The sequence below is a fragment of the Seriola lalandi genome, unplaced genomic scaffold (genome assembly GCF_002814215.2).
Source record: "Seriola lalandi dorsalis isolate HSWRI2012SDOR001 ecotype SW California unplaced genomic scaffold, Sedor1 jcf7180002054085, whole genome shotgun sequence".
Classification (NCBI taxonomy): Eukaryota; Metazoa; Chordata; class Actinopteri; order Carangiformes; family Carangidae; genus Seriola; species Seriola lalandi.
In genome coordinates this window covers 164506-183518 of record NW_019524638.1, presented here as the reverse complement: position 1 = coordinate 183518, position 19013 = coordinate 164506, and the positions used below count along the sequence as shown (strand labels likewise).

General features: G+C 41.4%; 1 protein-coding gene across 1 annotated transcript in view; it reads left to right on the top strand.

The window, feature by feature from the left end:
* ank1b (ankyrin 1, erythrocytic b) overlaps positions 1-19013 on the top strand; it is a 70040-nt gene that overhangs the window by 35292 nt on the left and 15735 nt on the right. Inside the window, exons 4-33 of the mRNA XM_087173197.1 lie at positions 148-246; positions 604-702; positions 1292-1477; positions 1580-1678; positions 1892-1990; positions 2143-2241; positions 2724-2921; positions 3309-3407; positions 3771-3869; positions 4442-4540; positions 4762-4959; positions 5083-5181; positions 5432-5530; positions 5794-5991; positions 6102-6200; positions 6653-6751; positions 7001-7099; positions 7785-7877; positions 8089-8161; positions 9762-9885; positions 10078-10141; positions 10548-10660; positions 11911-12135; positions 12584-12738; positions 13090-13301; positions 14959-15163; positions 15377-15473; positions 15607-15835; positions 16269-16397; positions 17890-18009. Coding sequence (XP_087029323.1) covers positions 148-246; positions 604-702; positions 1292-1477; positions 1580-1678; positions 1892-1990; positions 2143-2241; positions 2724-2921; positions 3309-3407; positions 3771-3869; positions 4442-4540; positions 4762-4959; positions 5083-5181; positions 5432-5530; positions 5794-5991; positions 6102-6200; positions 6653-6751; positions 7001-7099; positions 7785-7877; positions 8089-8161; positions 9762-9885; positions 10078-10141; positions 10548-10660; positions 11911-12135; positions 12584-12738; positions 13090-13301; positions 14959-15163; positions 15377-15473; positions 15607-15835; positions 16269-16397; positions 17890-18009 — 3906 coding nt within the window. The remainder of the gene's footprint in view (positions 1-147; positions 247-603; positions 703-1291; positions 1478-1579; positions 1679-1891; positions 1991-2142; positions 2242-2723; positions 2922-3308; positions 3408-3770; positions 3870-4441; positions 4541-4761; positions 4960-5082; positions 5182-5431; positions 5531-5793; positions 5992-6101; positions 6201-6652; positions 6752-7000; positions 7100-7784; positions 7878-8088; positions 8162-9761; positions 9886-10077; positions 10142-10547; positions 10661-11910; positions 12136-12583; positions 12739-13089; positions 13302-14958; positions 15164-15376; positions 15474-15606; positions 15836-16268; positions 16398-17889; positions 18010-19013) is intronic.

Below are 19013 nucleotides of genomic sequence, written 5' to 3'. Positions count from 1 at the left end.
GTTCTCAGTGTAGAGATCTAGGCCATTAGGTTGCAATCATTTCCCTTTCATTCACTCTATTTTCTTCTCTCTTTTTGTGTGTGTGTGTGTGTGTGTGTGTGTGTGTGTGTGTGTGTGTGTGTGTGTGTGTGTGTGTGTGACCTCCAGAAAGGGAACACTGCTCTCCATATTGCAGCGCTGGCAGGGCAGGAGAAAGTGGTGGCTGAGCTTGTCAACTATGGTGCCAACGTTAATGCCCAGTCACATGTGAGTCACCGCGAGCTGTGATAACACTCACTCAGAGTGTGTGAGCGAGTGGGCCCAGTCTGTGTGTATGTTTATGTATTTTTGCGCTTGTTTATGTAACACACCTGGTAAAGAGTTATCCATATATTTACATACAGTATCTATAAGGATGAGTGTGTACTGTATGTCTGTGTGTCCTTGTAAGTTATTTATTTCCCCATATCAGCTGAGTCTCAAATCCATGTATGTATGTAGATGTGTGTGGGTGTTTGTGTGTGTGTATATATTTTCTGACAGCACCTCTTGTAATGTGGGTTGAGGACTATGTTAAGGTGTGTTTGTGTGTTTGTAACTATACATGTATTTGTGCCCTAGCAGAAAGGCTTCAGTCCTCTCTACATGGCAGCACAGGAGAATCACTTAGAGGTGGTCAAGTTCCTGCTTGAGAACGGTGCCAATCAGAGTCTCCCAACTGAGGTACATGTCTGTCTCTTCAAGTGGCATGTTTTTTTTTCTTTGTTTTTTAAGTATATTTTTTGGGGCTTTTTATGCCTTTATTTGATAGTATAGTGGAGAGAGACAGGAAACGGGGAGGCAGAGAGGGGGAATGACATGCAGCGAAAGGCCGTCCGATGCGGGATTCGAACCGGGGCCAACTACGGGGCGCCTGCTTAGACCACTACGCTACACGACGCCCCAAGTGGCATGTTTGATTGTGAGTTTGTCTGAGGTTGCCCTGATCAGCCGTACTAATGATTAATAGTTAGATCCTTAAACATCAATGGTGTCCGTGTGCTATCACACATTGTGAAACAGGTCACAATGGTGGGGTTGGGTCGGAACTGGTTGTCTACCACAGAGTCCTAAAATCTTATTTCACAAAAAGAAGTAAATATAATTTTCTGATTGACACAAAAGAATTCAGCATGGTTTCATATTCTCGTTCTCCCTTTTCGCTCCCTCTTCTCCATTCCTCTATCATTCTTGCCTCTTTCTCCCTTTGTACACTGTTCTTGCCCTTCCACCATTTCTCAATCTTTCTTTCACTCCCCCTCTCCCTTCTCAGGATGGCTTCACCCCCCTGGCCGTAGCCCTCCAGCAGGGCCACGAAAACGTTGTGGCGCTGCTCATCAACTATGGCACCAAGGGCAAGGTCCGCCTCCCCGCGCTGCACATCGCTGCACGAAACGACGACACACGCACCGCCGCGGTACTCCTACAGAACGATCCTAATCCTGATGTACTCAGCAAGGTGTGCGCTCACTTTTGTGTGAACCGGTTGAATGTTTTACTTAAATTATCTGTATTCACTCTCTTGTTCTGTCACTCTCCCATTTTGTGTCTTTCTCTGTAGACTGGATTCACACCTCTCCATATTGCAGCCCACTATGAGAATATGAGCGTAGCCCAGCTGCTGCTGAACAGAGGAGCCAATGTAAACTTCACACCCAAGGTCAGTCTGTCTCAGCTGCAGGATCAAACATGGCACCTTTTAAAGGAATAATTTGTGTGTGGAGAGAAGAATAATATAAAAGAGGATAGGGGAATATCAACAGTTACATTTTCCCTGTACTGAAAAAAGCTCCATCATACTTTTGTCATCATTTCAAGTAATCTGAAGACTTGTTTCAAGAAGTAGCCTACTTTCTTGTTTCTGCTTCTCTAGAATGGCATCACGCCCCTTCATATAGCCTCCAGGAGGGGCAATGTGATGATGGTCAGACTACTGCTGGACAGAGGAGCACAGATTGATGCCAAAACCAAGGTATTGGATAGTATTCTCTCACGCGTGCATGCTTAATGCCTTCTCAGTATCTGTTTCCCCCATCTGTTATCCTCCCTGCTGATGTTCTCTTCCCTGTCTCTTATGTCATTTAACACTTTTACCAGTCACTCTGCCTCTTCATCTCTTCACAGGATGAGCTGACTCCTCTCCACTGTGCAGCCAGGAATGGTCATGTTCGCATTATTGAGATCCTGCTGGAACACGGTGCTCCCATCCAGGCTAAAACTAAGGTAGATGACTTAATACTGCAGTCACTTTGACTGTCTTTTAGTATTTATTGGGAGCTTTCTAATCAGCAGTGACCATCTGGGTTTTTTTACTGCTTTTTTTCTTTGGGATTTGAGTTATGTGAATTCAATTAATATTTCTAATGATGTTCCCAAAGCCATCAGAAAATTAAGACACATATATACACTTTAATCCAACTGTGGCTAATTAGCTAAAATCAAAATGCCTGACACATTGGTCTGTTACTGAACATTTTAAAACTGTGCCTCATTGGCCATGGATTGATTATATCCCCTCTAAGGACTCAGACTCTGCCTTCCTGAAGATAAGAAACTGTATCTTATTGGCAAAGTGCTACATACAGCATGATACATGCACAGGACTTTATTTTGATGACAGTGACAAATCTATCTCCCCCTTCTCTTTTTCATTCCTTCTCCGCTTTATCTTCCTCCCTGTACGTCCTATTCTTTGTCTCCAACAGAATGGTCTGTCTCCCATCCACATGGCAGCTCAGGGGGATCACATGGACTGTGTCAGGCAGCTATTGCAATACAACGCTGAAATTGATGATATCACACTGGACCATTTAACCCCTCTTCATGTAGCAGCCCACTGTGGTCACCATCGCATGGCCAAAGTCCTACTAGACAAGGGGGCCAAAGCCAATGCACGCGCTCTGGTGACTAACTTCTACTTTAGATTGCATGAAAACTGAAAAGGTTTGAGCAGTAATTTATATATAAAGCGCTTTGAATGTCCTCAGTGTTTTAAAGATGCTAAACTGATTATTGAGACTTGCTTAGACTTTCATAGTCCAGGGTTACAGTACAAATTTACATATAACTCATTTTTTATCACCACCACTGTACAGAGACGATGGTGAAATGAATAAGCCCCTGTAAAATGTTAAAAAGCTAAATTTTAAAAAAAAAGTATTTTGTGAACAATTAAAATATATTCACAATCTTTAGTATATGACAGACTTGTGACCTTTAGTCTTTTCATCAAAAGGCTTCTGGGCTGTACAGTGCAGTCTGGTTGTGAACTATTTCCTCTGTGTCTCCAGAATGGCTTCACCCCTCTCCATATTGCTTGCAAGAAGAACCACATGCGGTCCATGGACCTGCTGCTTAAGCACTCTGCTTCCTTAGAAGCTGTCACAGAGGTGAGACAATGTGACCACAAATCACAGACTCTGAAGATGAAAAAATACCCACTGTTCTGATGTAAAGAAGCATTTACATTTCAAGTGGCATTCAAAGCATTCCTCGTCTTAGTGTTTTGTGGCTTTCTTCTTATATCTGCGTTTAAGGTCAAGCAATGGCAGGACCTGCATGGTGCTGTATTTTTAAATTCCCACGTCCCCTGTCAGATATCAGTGTCATCTGTCCTAAAGTTTCAAAACTGGCTGTTTGATTGATTGCCAGTCAGTCAGATGTGGCTAATGAACTTGAAGGTCACTTGATGTCTCTGTAATGCATTCATATTGAGCCCTGATGCTCCTCTCTGTCTGCTTTTGTGTCTGTAGTCTGGTCTCACTCCTCTTCATGTAGCATCGTTCATGGGCCATCTGAACATAGTGAAGAACCTGCTCCAAAGAGGGGCTTCACCTAATGCTTCCAATGTGGTGAGAACCCCTTTATCTTCCCCAGAACTGAAGTCCATTTTATTTCTTTTTAATCACTTTCCAACTTTGCCAGTTGAGTGAATTAACTGTCTAAATTATTCACGTTAAAGATGTGTTACAGAAAGTTCTCTCTCTCTGTTCACGTTTTTAAAAAAGAGCAAATTCCACAGAGTTCAATAATTAATTACAGGAGAAGATTAATTTTGTGGGTCATAAATTCAACAATTAGCCATAGATTCTTCGAGTTTCTTTTTCACCACCACAGAAAGTCAGTGCTGTTAAAAATGATATTGCAGAATGAGCTTTAATTATTTCTGGATTACTGAAATTAATAGACTGATCTGAACTACGGACCCTCATATGAAGATGGTGGATTTAATGGTGGATTTTCAATCAAAAAACAATATTTCACCTTGGTCGAAAAGTTCTAAAACTGATAATAAATGAATTACATTTTTCTTTACATGTAAGAATAACAGTGCTTGTGGACAACCAAAAAATTCCTTGATGCTGTATAACATACAGTTATGGATGAATGAATTTAAAATCTGTTGTCTATGTTTACCCACCAGAAAGTGGAGACTCCCCTCCACATGGCCTCCAGAGCAGGACACTGTGAAGTTGCTCAGTTCCTGCTGCAGAACGCAGCACAAGTGGATGCCAGGGCTAAGGTATGAGCTGTGCAGTCTTTCTTAAGTCATCACAACCTGAAACAAGCTGTTTGTAAAAGTAGCATAAAGCCCACCTCAAGCACAGGAACAAGTTACCATACATCAATGGCAGGTTGTTTAGGGATAACTGGTTTCCTGGTTATTTTACCCACAACTTAATGATGTCACTTTTCCTGTTTCAAACTTAAACTGACCAGTTTCTCCTTTCTGTCTGTGTCCAGGACGATCAGACACCTCTACACTGTGCAGCCCGTATGGGCCACAAGGAGCTTGTCAAGCTGCTCCTTGAGCACAAGGCCAACCCCGACTCAGCTACAACTGCAGGCCACACACCCTTACACATCGCTGCACGTGAAGGACACGTCCACACCATTCGAATATTATTGGATGCTGGAGCACAGCAAATCAAGATGACAAAGGTAGAGTTAGATAGGTTTTATTGCTGTTAGGTACTAGTATATGTTCGGCTTCTAAACCATATGAGAATAAAGAAAAATGAAAATAAATGTATGTATTTGTATGTGTTTCTTGACTTTGAGCAGAAAGGCTTCACTCCCCTCCATGTGGCCTCTAAATATGGAAAGGTGGATGTAGCAGAGCTACTTCTGGAGAGAGGAGCCAACCCTAACGCAGCTGGGAAGGTGAGACAATCTGTGCTCTCTGTAGTTCAGATCCCTGATGTACACACAAACAAATGAGGCGCACTCTACAAGGTTGTGAAGAGAAATTCAGCCAGAAAGTTTGAGCTCATACAGATGCTTTTAGGATATCAGCTGAATGATAGATTATCATGGTATGTGTTTCATATATATATGTTTCTGTGTGTGTGTGTGTGTGTGTGTGTGTGTGTGTGTGTGTGTGTGTGTGTGTGTGTGTGTGTGTGTTTAACAGAATGGTCTGACACCCCTTCATGTGGCCGTCCATCACAACAACCTGGATGTTGTTAGACTTCTGGTCAGCAAGGGAGGATCTGCACACAGCACTGCTCGAGTAAGATGCTCACATATGTGTGTGCACGTACTGACACAGGCAGGCCAACACAGCATGCCAACCCATCGCTGACACAAATACCAAAACAGGCCATTTGAGTATGTGGTGCTTAAGCTTACAGTAATTCAAATGACAATCTTTGTATTCCGAAGCACTCTCTCACATCAGCACTCGAGTTTTAATCTAAAATTAGACAAGAAGAATGTTAAGAAAGGAGATGATTGTTCTTGTTTGTGTCTGTTTGTCCTTGTTTCTCTCTGCAGAATGGCTACACTCCCCTGCACATAGCAGCCAAGCAGAACCAGATGGAGGTGGCCAGTTGTCTGCTGCAGAATGGGGCTTCACCCAATGCCGAGTCCCTGCAAGGCATCACGCCCCTACACCTGGCTTCACAGGAGGGACGGCCTGACATTGTAGCTCTGCTCATCTCTAAACAGGCCAACGTAAATCTGGGAAACAAGGTATTATATCAGAATAGATCCAAACACGGGCAAAAATAGAAATACCTTTAAAATAGTCTTCAATGAAAAGATATTGCTCATCCCTCCTGTGGATTCCTTCTGTCTTTCAGAATGGGCTGACCCCTCTACATCTTGTGGCTCAGGAGGGTCATGTGGGCATCGCTGACACATTGGTCAAACAAGGAGCCTCTGTTTACGCCGCTTCACGAGTAAGTTATACCATCGCCCGTGGGAAACAACATGATGTAGTTAAAAGATGTCACTGAATTAGAATATTCTGCTTTGCTGATGGAAACAATGTTGTAAGTTTTAGTCTGGAGCAAGACAGAAATGAGAAATTAGTTGAAGGATCTGGGCAGACCTCAAGTATTTTGACATGGAAATCCAGCAGTGAATAGAGAAGTTGAAATAGAACTTCTTAAATAAACAAATTAATGACTGTGAATATTTAATTTACGTGTGGCTTTCCACATCAGACAATACATTTTTAAGACGTTAAAAATGAATATAAAATACATTAAATATTTGCCACCCTAATACACTTGTGAATGCTCTTGTTTGTTTGAGTTTACACATGTTTTTACAAGATCTGAACTGCCTATTAGGAGGCATCAATGAAGCTACTAAACAACAACCAGCTGTCTCTCTCTCCTCGTCTCAGATGGGCTACACCCCCCTTCATGTGGCCTGTCACTATGGCAACATCAAGATGGTGAAGTTCCTTCTGCAGCAGCAGGCTCATGTTAACAGCAAGACGAGGGTAACCTATCTCTATCTCACTTATACTACATATATAACTGTATATGACTTGTACTCCATATGGGCGTTTTGACTAGCTGTGTGTTTCTGTTTACTTGTTTGTTTAACCACCGGCAATTAGTTAACCAGTATGAGCAGATTGGCTGGAGCAACACTGGTATTAGCATTCGGTGCCAAAATCATAAATGGAAACTGCTGTCTTTGTGTTTTTTTTGTTTTGTCTGACCATCCTCCCTCTTTATTTCCCCAGATGGGCTACACCCCTCTACACCAGGCAGCTCAGCAGGGCCATACTGATATTGTCACCCTGTTGTTGAAACACGGAGCCCAGCCCAACGAGATTACTTCGGTGAGGCACTTTTAGGAATACCCTTTTATACTGTTATAGCCTTCCTCTTATTACTGGGCGCTCCCACTGACCAGCACAGTGATATCTCTGGAGAAACATAAATAGATAACCTGGAAACAAATAAGCACAGACGTCTTTGAAGGCGTCCCTCTAAAATTATACCTACTCTCTGATCTCTCCTATCACACTTGACATGATTCAAATGGCTCAATGGAATTTAATAAAACAGTTACTGGTTAACTGTTGTCCTGGTGGACAATTTCTGTCTTAAATAAGTACTGGATATATATTTTCCTTCAATCTGTAGGTTTACAGTTACTTTGTGTGTGAACATCAGTTTCTCCTGTATAGCAATGTTTTCCCATTAAAAACTAGGTATGTACACCATATCTACATTCATTTGCATTTTGATTTAATGTGCTATATGTTCATTCACTTTGTGCCTTTATTCTTACATTTTAAAAGTTTATCACATTATGACATTATATGTAAAAATAATAATAAGGTGCTGTGAAAGCATACTTTATTATCAAATACTTTCTACTGAAGGAACGAAAGGGTGTTAAGTTTTTATTGTAAACAGGGAGAAAAAAACCCAATGGAAATATTTTGTGTGTGTGTGTGTGTGTGTGTGTGTGTGTGCTTGTGCCTGTGTGTGTGATGTTTCTCATCTTTCTCTGTATAGAATGGGACATCTCCCCTGGGCATCGCAAAGCGGCTTGGTTACATCTCCGTCATTGATGTGCTGAAGCTGGTTACAGAGGAGTCCGTCTCCGCGGTGAGCAACTCATCATGCGTGGTTCACATGGTTACACCAATACGCAAAGAAGTGGCCTCAACACACCATGACTCATATGTTCAATAAAATAATTTCCTTGTCTTGATCAGGTTCAGCTCCCTCACCTGTTCTCCTTTCTTTCTTCTCTGTCTCGCTCCTTCCTCTGTCCCTGCCATAACTCTCTCTTGCAACCTCCTCCTGCTCTTCACAGATCACTACAGAGAAGCATCGAATGAGTTTTCCTGAGACAGTGGATGAGATATTAGATGTCTCCGAGGATGAAGGTAGGCTATCTGATTTCATTATTTTAAACACATCAACATTACAGCCTTTATAATTCATTTTCAGCTCTGACTATTTTGGTAGAAGAAGACTGTTTGGGAGGTACACTGACATATCGAAGTACCACTATGAATTCAAATATGTAAATATGACTGTGTATAACGCCCTTTTCCATTTGTTTTGTAGGGGTTGCCCAGCTAACGTTAGGTAGGATTGTGTCTGTATCTCTACCTTGTCCGGTCCGGTGATTAGTGAACTTGTGCCTTCATTGCAATTGTACTCTCTCATTTTCTCCGTGCGTCACTAATTGTCTTTCTAATCAGTTCTTCTGAGTCTGCTCTCAACTCCAGCCCTGTTTGCTTGTCTCTATCTTTATCGTCTCTATCTTTATTCTCTTCTCCTCCTCCTCGTGCTCAGAGATTTATTTTAAAAATTTCAGTTTTTCATCAGCATGTAGTCACGACATCCTCCTTTTACCAGTGTTCAATGCACATTTGTTCATGGTCATTATTGACAGAATTCCAGTATTTCTGCATTTAAAAGTCAAACGGCTTCCTTCCAATTCAGCATTGAAGTTACTCCTGCCTTTTACAGCTTAATTGAACAATAAGATGATTACACACATGCTGTGCCCCAGCTGTGACATGCTTCTCTAAAGAAAACACACAGTTGCTGTTTATGCAGTTGTCCTTCTGCTTTGAAGAAATTCAGAGTTAAATCAAATCCCTGTAATTTTTAACACATTTTGAGCATTTTTACATGCAAGCTTCATCTTTAATCTGTTTTGTTTGTGTTACTTGTTTAATTCTGTTACTTTTTCCTTCATTACCATTTTTTGTTTACCTGTACCGCTTGTAGTAATTCATGTTTAATCGTCTGTAAACAGCTCAGTTGTTTGAAGTGGTTCATAGTTTACTAATGTTGTTATGATTATTATTTCACTATCATTCCTCCTTAATAATTGAGGTATTTTCTCCCACACAGAAACAACCATCACCACATGTGATTTCATCTTTAATGGGCATGCTCACTAAAAAAGCTGTCACCAGGTGCCTTGCAGTTTGCCGTCCATGCAGTGTCCTAAACTCTGTTAATACTCACTGTCTTACCGATCCTCTTCTTTCACTTCTTTGGTTTCCATTGGCTCTACTTGTTGTTGGTCTGACTCCATTGCTTGGACTAAATATATCTGAAATCGCTTTGTGGCCATTTTTTTCTGTGGTTTCATGAAGGTGAAGGGATGGGATGTATGGTGATGTAACAATTAGTATATCCACCCATGAAGAATTGAATTAAGTGACATTATTTTGAATGAAGTGGAGAGGTCAGCCGCTGTTCAAGATACTGTCACTCATAAAAAACAAGTCAAATGCATTGAGGAAAAATGGATTCCATTGGCAGATCAGATTAAGAAATTTAGATTTTACGACTGAGTGGAAGAACCTGAGAGCTGAGCTCAGCATCATTTTGCCCTGTATTCCCCTGGTCTCGTCCTTTTCTCTCTTAATTCTTTATGTGCTCTTTGCAACCTGTCCTTTGCCAGTCTTCGTTTTCCACCTTTCCTCCTCCTCCATGTTCCTGACCTCTTTATTTTGCCCACAGGAGACGAGTTGCTCGGGATGGATGGAGCACGCTACTTAAAGCTTGATGACTTCAAGGACCAGGACGATGACTTCCTCTCCCCTAAGAAGACTCTAAGAGACTTTGAGGGTGGCATGGGTACCACGTAAGTCATATTACAGCTTTTATCATAAAATGGGATTGTTTGAGACACTAAATGACTGGCATAGATAATTTATCTTTGACTTAAATTATTAGAAGCAGCAGCATGAGATAAAATGATTCCAAAATTTCTGTCACAGAATAATAGCAAGTCATAGTCTCTTGTTTTATATTATTGTCACTTCCTCTGCCACAGGCCCTATTCTCCTGCAATTCCCAGGATCCCTTGTGTGTCCCCAGAGACAGTTCTGCTGGATCAGGTAGGCTTAACTCATGACGTTTAGAGCAGGCATTGCATTTTGTAAGCATGTGTTATTTTATCCTACTGAACACAGATATTCATTTGTCAAAGTCAAGTACTTCCAATATCAAAAAGTGTTCTGATATTTATTTTTATCTCTTCTTTTGGTTTCTGATTTTCTCCCTGTCTCCTACTACATTGTGTCCTGTTTCACTCTCTGCCTGTTTCCGTCTATCATTATCTCTCTTTTCTTGCACTCATTTCACGGTGCTGTATTTTTTTTATCACCTACTCCTCTCTCTTCTCTGTCTGTCTCTTCTCTGTCATTCCCTCTCGCTTTTCTCTGTCTTAATCTTTTCGGTCATGGTTATTTTACTGCCTCTCAATTTTTCACTGCCTTTCTTTTTTCTCCCTTCTGACCTCAGCACACCCCCATCCCCCTGCCAAAGGAATATGATGAAGACTCTCTTATCCCGAGCAGTCCTGCTACGGAGACTTCAGACAATGTCAGCCCTGTGGCCAGCCCTATTCACACGGGGTAAGCTAATAAAAACATTTGGCTGCATGTTAATGCTCGTTTTTGATTTTATTCATGTTGAATTCTGTTATTCATCCATACTGCGTGTCAGGCTTATCATCATAAAGTGGCAGACTCAGTCAGATTACCAGTATTACAAACTACAGCTTCGTACTGGAGATGGAATAATTGGATAAAATATGAGAAAATGCGTTAAAGATTTAGGCTCACATGTATAGAATGTATCATTTGTGTAATCTTGGAAAGTCTTGTTTTGATCAAATAATAATGACCATGTTAGTATGACCGACAATTCATAGCAAAAAAAACACATTTATCTAAGAGGGGAAGGCAAATCAAAACCCCACAATTAAAGAAGCACAGTTAATGCTGCAGAATCATCCTTCATCTTTTCTGATCACTGGTCCTCATTGATGTTACAACATCCCTCATCAGTGATGCTAGAACATCAGTGATGATGATCAGTGACCAAGGCTGAACCACAGATGTCTCACAGACTCTGTCAAAAGTCAAAAAATGACTACAGATATAGGAATGTTTTTATTCAATTTGAACATTGTAAATTGGACGATACATAAATGATGCATGTTGAGGATCGTAAACTGTTTTGGCTGTTGCCTGTTACACTTTGTTTATATTGTGAATACATAAAACTGTAATTAAGGTATTTATGACAAGCTCCATAAGGCTAATGCATAATGATGATCATTTATGAAGTCTGCTTAGTCATAATTTATGCAGAGCACAATGAGTCAGGATTTGAAAAGCAGAATATAAAGTGAGGGTGTGTGAGGGGGAAAGATGAACTCATGAGAGGAAAAGAGTCACCCTGCCAGACAGATACACACACACACACACACACACACACACACACACACACACACACACACACCCATACGTCAAACAGCATGGGTCTTTTTCATGTCATTTTTGCTGCACTTAGTGGCCACTCCAGATGGCTTGTCCTCCCCTGCCATACTGAGACAATCAAGTGAAAAGGGCACCAACAAAATGAATTGCTCTGCAAAGTAAAAGATTGGATCAATTCAAAACACTTCAAAAGAAAATAAGCAAATTGATAATCATTTTCTGTCTCATTCAGTGGGAGGAGTTTCACACAGGAAAGTTAAGCATTAGTTGTTTAGTTTTATGTTCCTGTGTTAGTGAATGCTAAATGCACCTTGATCATAGAGCTGATTAAGTGAGCTGAGCTTGTCATGAAATCACAATGTCACTGTATGACCCCTCAGCTTCCTGGTGAGTTTCATGGTGGATGCTCGTGGAGGCTCCATGCGAGGCAGCAGACACCACGGGCTGCGGGTCATCATTCCTCCTCGAACCTGCGCTGCACCGACGCGCATTACCTGCCGACTGGTCAAACCTCAGAAACTGACCACGCCTCCTCCACTGGTGGAGGGGGAGGGGCTTGCTAGCCGCATCATCTCTCTAGGGCCGTCCAGTATGCAGTTCCTTGGGTGAGTCAACTTTGCAGTGGGTTTATTTACTGTATTTGGCCAGCTTCAAAACATGTGCATGTAATAATAACCTGTCAAGCATGGCAAAGTGTTGCATTTTCTTTAAATGAAATTTAAAACTTTATAAAATTATTTTAAAGAATCCATTGTACTTTTTTATACATGAATTATGTCATGGTTACTGTGCCATCTAGTGGACATTAATACATCTATACATCTCATGGACACCCTGTAAATTGTGGTGTATTTTATTTTAACAATAACAGAACAAAACAAAATTGGATATTATTGTTTTAGGCTAAAAAATCTTTTTTTATGTCACAAAATACATTTTGTAATTCTGTTTATTTTCTTATTTAAATTATTTCAAATTATTAATGATGCAGTATAAGCTTGAAAACAGAATCAGACCCAGATTTTTTTATGCACGTTGTCGTTTCTTCCACAGGCCAGTAATCGTGGAAATCCCACACTTTGCCTCACTGGGCCGGGGGGACCGAGAGCTTGTGGTCCTCCGCAGTGAAAATGGCTCCGTCTGGAAGGAACATCGCAATCGCTATGGCGACGAAGTGTTAGAAACTATTCTGAATGGCATGGATGAAGGTCAGTGTGATGGTAATGGATGTCATTCTCAGTGAAACTTTGTACGGTTGCAGATAAGTCAGTCGTAGTCTTGATATATGGCTGTGGAGTTGCAGAACAAGGGCACATGGAGGTGAGACTTTTTTTTTATAGGAAACTTGTATGAGCAGAAGTACACTTTCTCTCATCTGGACACCTGTAATTGTACAGTGATGATTTTATGACTCACCTGTGCCTAAATTAAGCTGCGAATATTTGCTAGACCTGCAGTCTAACATTTATCCACCTTCTCTTTATTGTTCCCTCTGTGTTTCATTTTGTATTTCTGTTCTCTCTTTCTCTTCCTTCTTGTTCACTCCTCACCATCTGTAGACCTGGAGAGTCAAGAGGAGCTGGAGAAGAAGAGAATCCGCCGGATCATCTCCACCGACTTCCCCCTCTACTTTGCCGTGGTCTCCCGTATTCAGCAGGAGAGTGATCTGATCGGTCCGGAGGGTGGCAGGCTGACCAGTAAGCTGGTGCCCCATGTGGAGGCCATCTTCCCTGAGACAGCCGTCACCAAAAGAGTGAGACTGGGACTGCAGGTAAGAAGAGGAGTTGAAATTATAGTGCAAATACAGTAGAGGGGGAAGGATATGAGAGAGCAGGAATTAATTAAGAAAACAGAGAGGAGAGGGAAGCGCGTGACTCTATGCAGATCCACACCTTTCATAATTGCCTGGGTGTTTGTTATTTTGCAATCTGGTGTTTTTTTTATAAATGGACAGATGTTTGAATTATAGAACAGCTGACTTTCAGTGTGTGACTCACTGGTCTATGCCAACGTACTTACCTGTAGCATTTTTTGTTTGTGCTGCAATCGCTATGAGTTGAGATCTCACAGATTTCACAGCCTGAAGTTGATGTTCTGTTGGCAAATGAGCTGTAATACATAGGACTTGTCTGCTGACTGCAGAAAGATGATTATTCTGATGATTATGTTTAAGGAAACTCATGAATTGTGGAGTTGCTGCATCTAGGACAAGCAACAAATCCACCTCTGCGCCTTTCAAGTTTTTTTTTGGTTCAGTGTCCATATTTTTGCCCATTTAGTGCAAATTGTTTACACGTTTTTCTTTTTTTTTTATGAAAAAAATAATTTTTCTGCCTTGCTTTCCTTTTAGTCATTGATTTCCATGAATTTCAATGTGTTACATCACTATTTCCAACGGAGCTCCACCCACTTCAAAGGACACTTGAAGTTTCAAACGAAACTTCAAAATAAAAGCAAGGAAAACAGGGAAAGGAATTGGAGCGCTGAAATCTCTTATGTGAAAACCAGCTTTAACTTTGGCAGAAGCTTGTGTGTTTGTGTAGGAGCCCGTCACTGACAGTAAGAAGTTTATTGAGAAAATGGGTTTTCGCACCTTTAAAATTGTGTTTGATATAATGTTACAATATAAACAACCCTGCATATACTGTTGCCAAAAACAAGGCAACTTGACCTGAGGATTGCCTCAGCCTGTCATGGCGTACTGCAGTGTTTCTAAATTAGCATTTGCAACACGTGGTGTCTGCCCTGCCAAACAGGAGCTTTTGGCGAATGTGTGGCTGTCACTCATCCAGACCTCCACAGACACACATATGGGAACTTGGCAAACACGCATGCTGAAACCTCGACACACAACACCTCCACTTGGTTTTGTTTTCCATGACAGAGAGATTATGACAAATTATAGGTTCCACATTTCAGTGTTTTTGGTCACTTGAGTGTACATTGTTTACGTTGTCTGTCAAAGCACTGATTTGTCATGGCACTGATGTTACTGAAGGAAACTGCATGGGTACAAGTTTTGCTTTATGCTTATGCTGCTCTGTTTATGTTTTCCTTTTATCCAGCCATTCATCACTCCTCAGTTCCCTGATTTAAGTTGTGAGCCACACTGACAGAGCTGATGCACTGATCTGACTTGGGTCAGGTGTGAAATATGAATTGGTTGCATGTGTGAGTATGGCTGTGAGTTTGATGTTTGAGTCTACTGCACTTGGCCTGTTCTCCTTGCTCCTCTCCTTGTTCCCGTTTCCTGTCTATGTCCTACCCTTTTGAATCACTGATACTTACCTCAGCTTCCACTGTGCTTGTGCTTGAGTTTAGCTTTCACATATTTATCCCCCAGCCTTCTGTTCAACTCCGTATCCTTTATTCTGTGTTTTTGGCATCTTCCTGCTCAACAACCTCTTCCCTCACCACTTCCACTTTAGGCGCAGCCAATTCCTGATGAACTGCTGACTCGACAGCTTGGTAACCAGGCGACCTTCAGCCCAGTGGTTACCATCGAACCACGCCGACGCAAATTCCACCGTCCAATCGGATTGCGCATCCCATTGCCACCATCCTGGAGAGAGAGTCCTCGGGATGCTGGGGAGGGTGATACCACCAGCTTGCGCCTTCTCTGCAGTGTCATTGGTATGATCCACTTTGAAGAGGACCAAATAAACAAGAATTTTGCCCACTTTCTGTGTAATGTAATGACTTTTTGTGCTGGTTTGAATTTTTTGGATGTATAGTGTACTGTATATAACATAAAATGTGCTGTAAAAGTGTGTATTTAGGCATCTAACAGATGCCTTAATATGTTTATCGGGACATGAATGGCACAGTGTGGTTGTTGTGTCACAGGTGGAACAGCACCAGCTCAGTGGGAGGACATCACTGGAACCACAAAGCTGATGTACGCCAATAACTGTGCCAACTTTACCACCAATGTTTCTGCAAGGTGAGCGCCTCAAAAGCGAGCAAGACAAATTAATTACCAGCTTTCCTTCCCTGCTCTCTTGCCCACATCTGCATATTAATCAAATTTTTATCCGCCACGTTCCCTCTCTTCTCTCTTCTTCTACTTTATCCAGATTCTGGTTGGCAGACTGTCCACGCACGGCAGAGGCAGTGACATTTGCCAACTTGCTGTACCGGGAGCTAATGGCTGTGCCATATATGGCAAAGTTTGTGATTTTTGCCAAGATGAATGAAGCACGCGAGGGACGCTTGCGTTGCTACTGCATGACGGATGACAAGATGGACAAAACGCTGGAGCTGCACGAAAACTTCAGTGAAGTGGCCCGCAGTCGAGATATTGAGGTCAGTAAGGAGCAAAGGAAAACGATGCCAAGTTCACAAAAAGGGAAAGGTGTTATGGAGATCAATATGGCATTTGGCTCTTGTTTCATATCATCTATCAATTTAAGTGTGGCTACTTAAAAGCCATATTAAGTGTATGCAATAGAAGATGCATTAGAAGCCTGTAAATGTAGTCAGTAGCAGTGCAGCCAAAGAAGCACTCAGTTTTTTTTTCTTTTCCTGATGAAAAGAAAGATGGCTTAAGTAACTGTGGGCTTTGCTAGCATTGTTTCCAAAGACCTCCCCATCGTGGAGAGCAACAATCCTGCAAGTGCAGCGTTTTATCAGGAGTAGGTTTGTGTCTTTGATATCAATCCTCACTCTGGCTGTTTTACAGGGTCAAATCATTCTCACATGCTCTTTGTGTTCTGATTTATCTTGTCACCCTTAATAGCTGATGGAGGGGATGCCGCTGCACCTGGAGTGTTCTGGGAACCTAGTGCCCATCAGGAAGGCCACCCAGCAGCCTCGCAGCTTCAGCTTTCAGGCCTTCAGAGATAACAGACTGCCTGTCTCTGTCAAGGTCTGTCTCTATCTGACTGTTCATATGCCTGCTTTTCTATCACTCGCTGTGTATTCATACAGTATTGTGGTTTTGTTTGTTCAGTTGTTGGGTTTGGTGTGTCAAGGATCCTTTCGGCAATTAGTCGGTTTTCCCCCTGACCACCCACCTGCTGATCACCCAGACAACCCGTTCATATGGTGGTTTTTGTGTGTCTGTTTGCCTTTCATATCTGTGATATCTGTAAGCTAGACTTTTCAGTTTGTCCCACCATTAGCATGTAAAAGTTCAGATAACAGAACAGTGCTGTGTTCCGTCCGCACCCACTCAGCGACACATAAACGCCACACTAAGAAAGTGAAATCTACACCTGAAAGACTGTGAAATTAGCTTTGTATTGACATAAATTCACTCAAACAGTAAGTCTGATCTTTCATTCAGTATGAGGGTATATCAATAAAGGTTATTGTTATTGATCGTTTTTGATATATTGTTATATTACATGATGTGTTGTCAATCAGTGCCTTCATCGTTGTGGTTGTCAAATCATTGGTATTTCTACACAACGACAAGATAATAATTGTCTAAATTTGTGCCTGATCTTTAATTTTTTTTATGTAATGCTACAGTTTTTTTTTTTTTCTTTTTAGTTTTTCCTTCTTTCTGATCATAATTGAGTCAAATCTTAGTCTCTTTTTCTCTCTTTACATTTTTGTTGTCTAAAGCCCCTCTCTTGCACTACATCTGTCCCTCTTCATGTCTGTCTTGTAATTATATTTATGTCATTTTTCATTTTTCATTCATTTTGTTTGGTGCTTCATCTATTTGTCTGTCAGTGTCTTTCTGTCCATGTGTGTCTATCAGTGTAACACATACACTAACGTTCAGCATCGGCTAGATGAATGATAAAAATCTTTTTCATTATGAAATAGCCAAGCAACAAACAACTTACCTATCAACCTGTCAACTCTCTTGGGTAATTGTTTGCATGTCCTGTGACTCCCTCACTTTCTTTGCCTGCCTTCCTATCTTGCGGCCTTGCCTGTCTGTATGTGTCTGTCTCACTGTCTCTCTTTCTCTCTCTCACGGTCACTCTGTAACTGTCTGGTCTGACAGACGTCCAGGTAAAATGTGCAGGTAAATCTCTCCCTCTCGCCTGCCTGTGGACTGCTTCCATCCCTGTTTCCCCCTGCTTCTCGTCCCATGTTACTGCGCCACATGCTCGAGACATGGTAGAGGGATCTAATACCTGTTTTGATGTGTTTTTTTTTCCTCCTCTTCCTTGCTCTTGCTCTGATTCATTCTCTTTTTCTCTTATGCGTTCTGTCTCTTACCCTCTCATTTCCTTTCACTTCTTTTCTTTCCTCTTTGCCTTCATCTTAATCCTTTTGCTCACCCTTCTCTCTTCCATTCCTCTATCTGCTCTCTCCTTTTTCCTCTCTCCTTATTCCTCCTTCTTCTTCTTCTCTCTTTCTTTCTCTTCCTCTCTACGTCTGTCTTTTCTTTATGTCAGGTCAGAGATAGCAACAAGGATGCCTCTGGGTTTTTATCCTTTCTGCGGAAGTGCACCAAGTACGAGGACACACAGCACGTACTGTGTAACCTTAACATAACCATGCCACCTTGTGTCAAGGTAAGGACTTTATCCCAAACACAATGCCCCCAAGCACACATATACAAACCTTTGTGCTTGAATTTCCCTAGACATCCATGTGCTTGATGAGTCAGAAGTCTGGCTACATGACACTCTCCAAATAAGAAGTCATTTTTTCTAAAGTTATTTGACGAGGTATAAAACAATTGTGGTTTAAATCTTGTGAGCTGGAGAAAAAGACGATCAGTTCACCATCAGTCCAGATGTCTCAGGCACAAATATTTATTGTAACGTTGGTGCCAAGGAGAAAAAGGTGACTAGTACACAGCCAGCAAGGGACTGTGCCATACCAATTTCTCATCGTGTAATACAACGATATCTGAACAATAACCCATTGTATAACACAGTGAAGGTCTTCATGGCCTGAACTCTGGGACAATGAGTGAGGCCAAGGAAAGCAAGACGAACACTGGAAGATATTGAAATATTTAGACTATATATTCTGGAGAACCTCATTTGATAATGTCCGGTATCTGAAACAGGGATTACTGTATTTATCATAGGACCAGCAGTCTCTAATTTCAAATTAACAGAAAGTGGATTCTTTTAGAAATAAAATGCTAAAACTGTGTACATACAGTACATTTTAACTTTAACAAAAATCTGTTGAACAATCAGGTAATTTTTTAAGTCACTTTCAATCACTGCGCACAAAATCTATACACACAATTCAAATAGTGCGCAAACAAATAATTATTAAAACAGTATGCAGCACTGCTTTACCCCTTTAACACCCACCCCCTTATTAGGGTCATCTACCTAAATGACAAATGCAGCAGTTTTGATTGTAATACCTCCACGATGAATTTGGACGTTTAGTTCCCAATGATGTAATTCACTGTAGTACAGAGGCTGCTTAAAAGGTTTGGAGATGCCATATTTTAAGGTTTCACTTGTATGCTCTGCGGTGCACTATACCTGGATCAGTTTTATGACAGGGCATTCATTTGGAAAGATGGATTTCTGACCTGTTGATATGCATA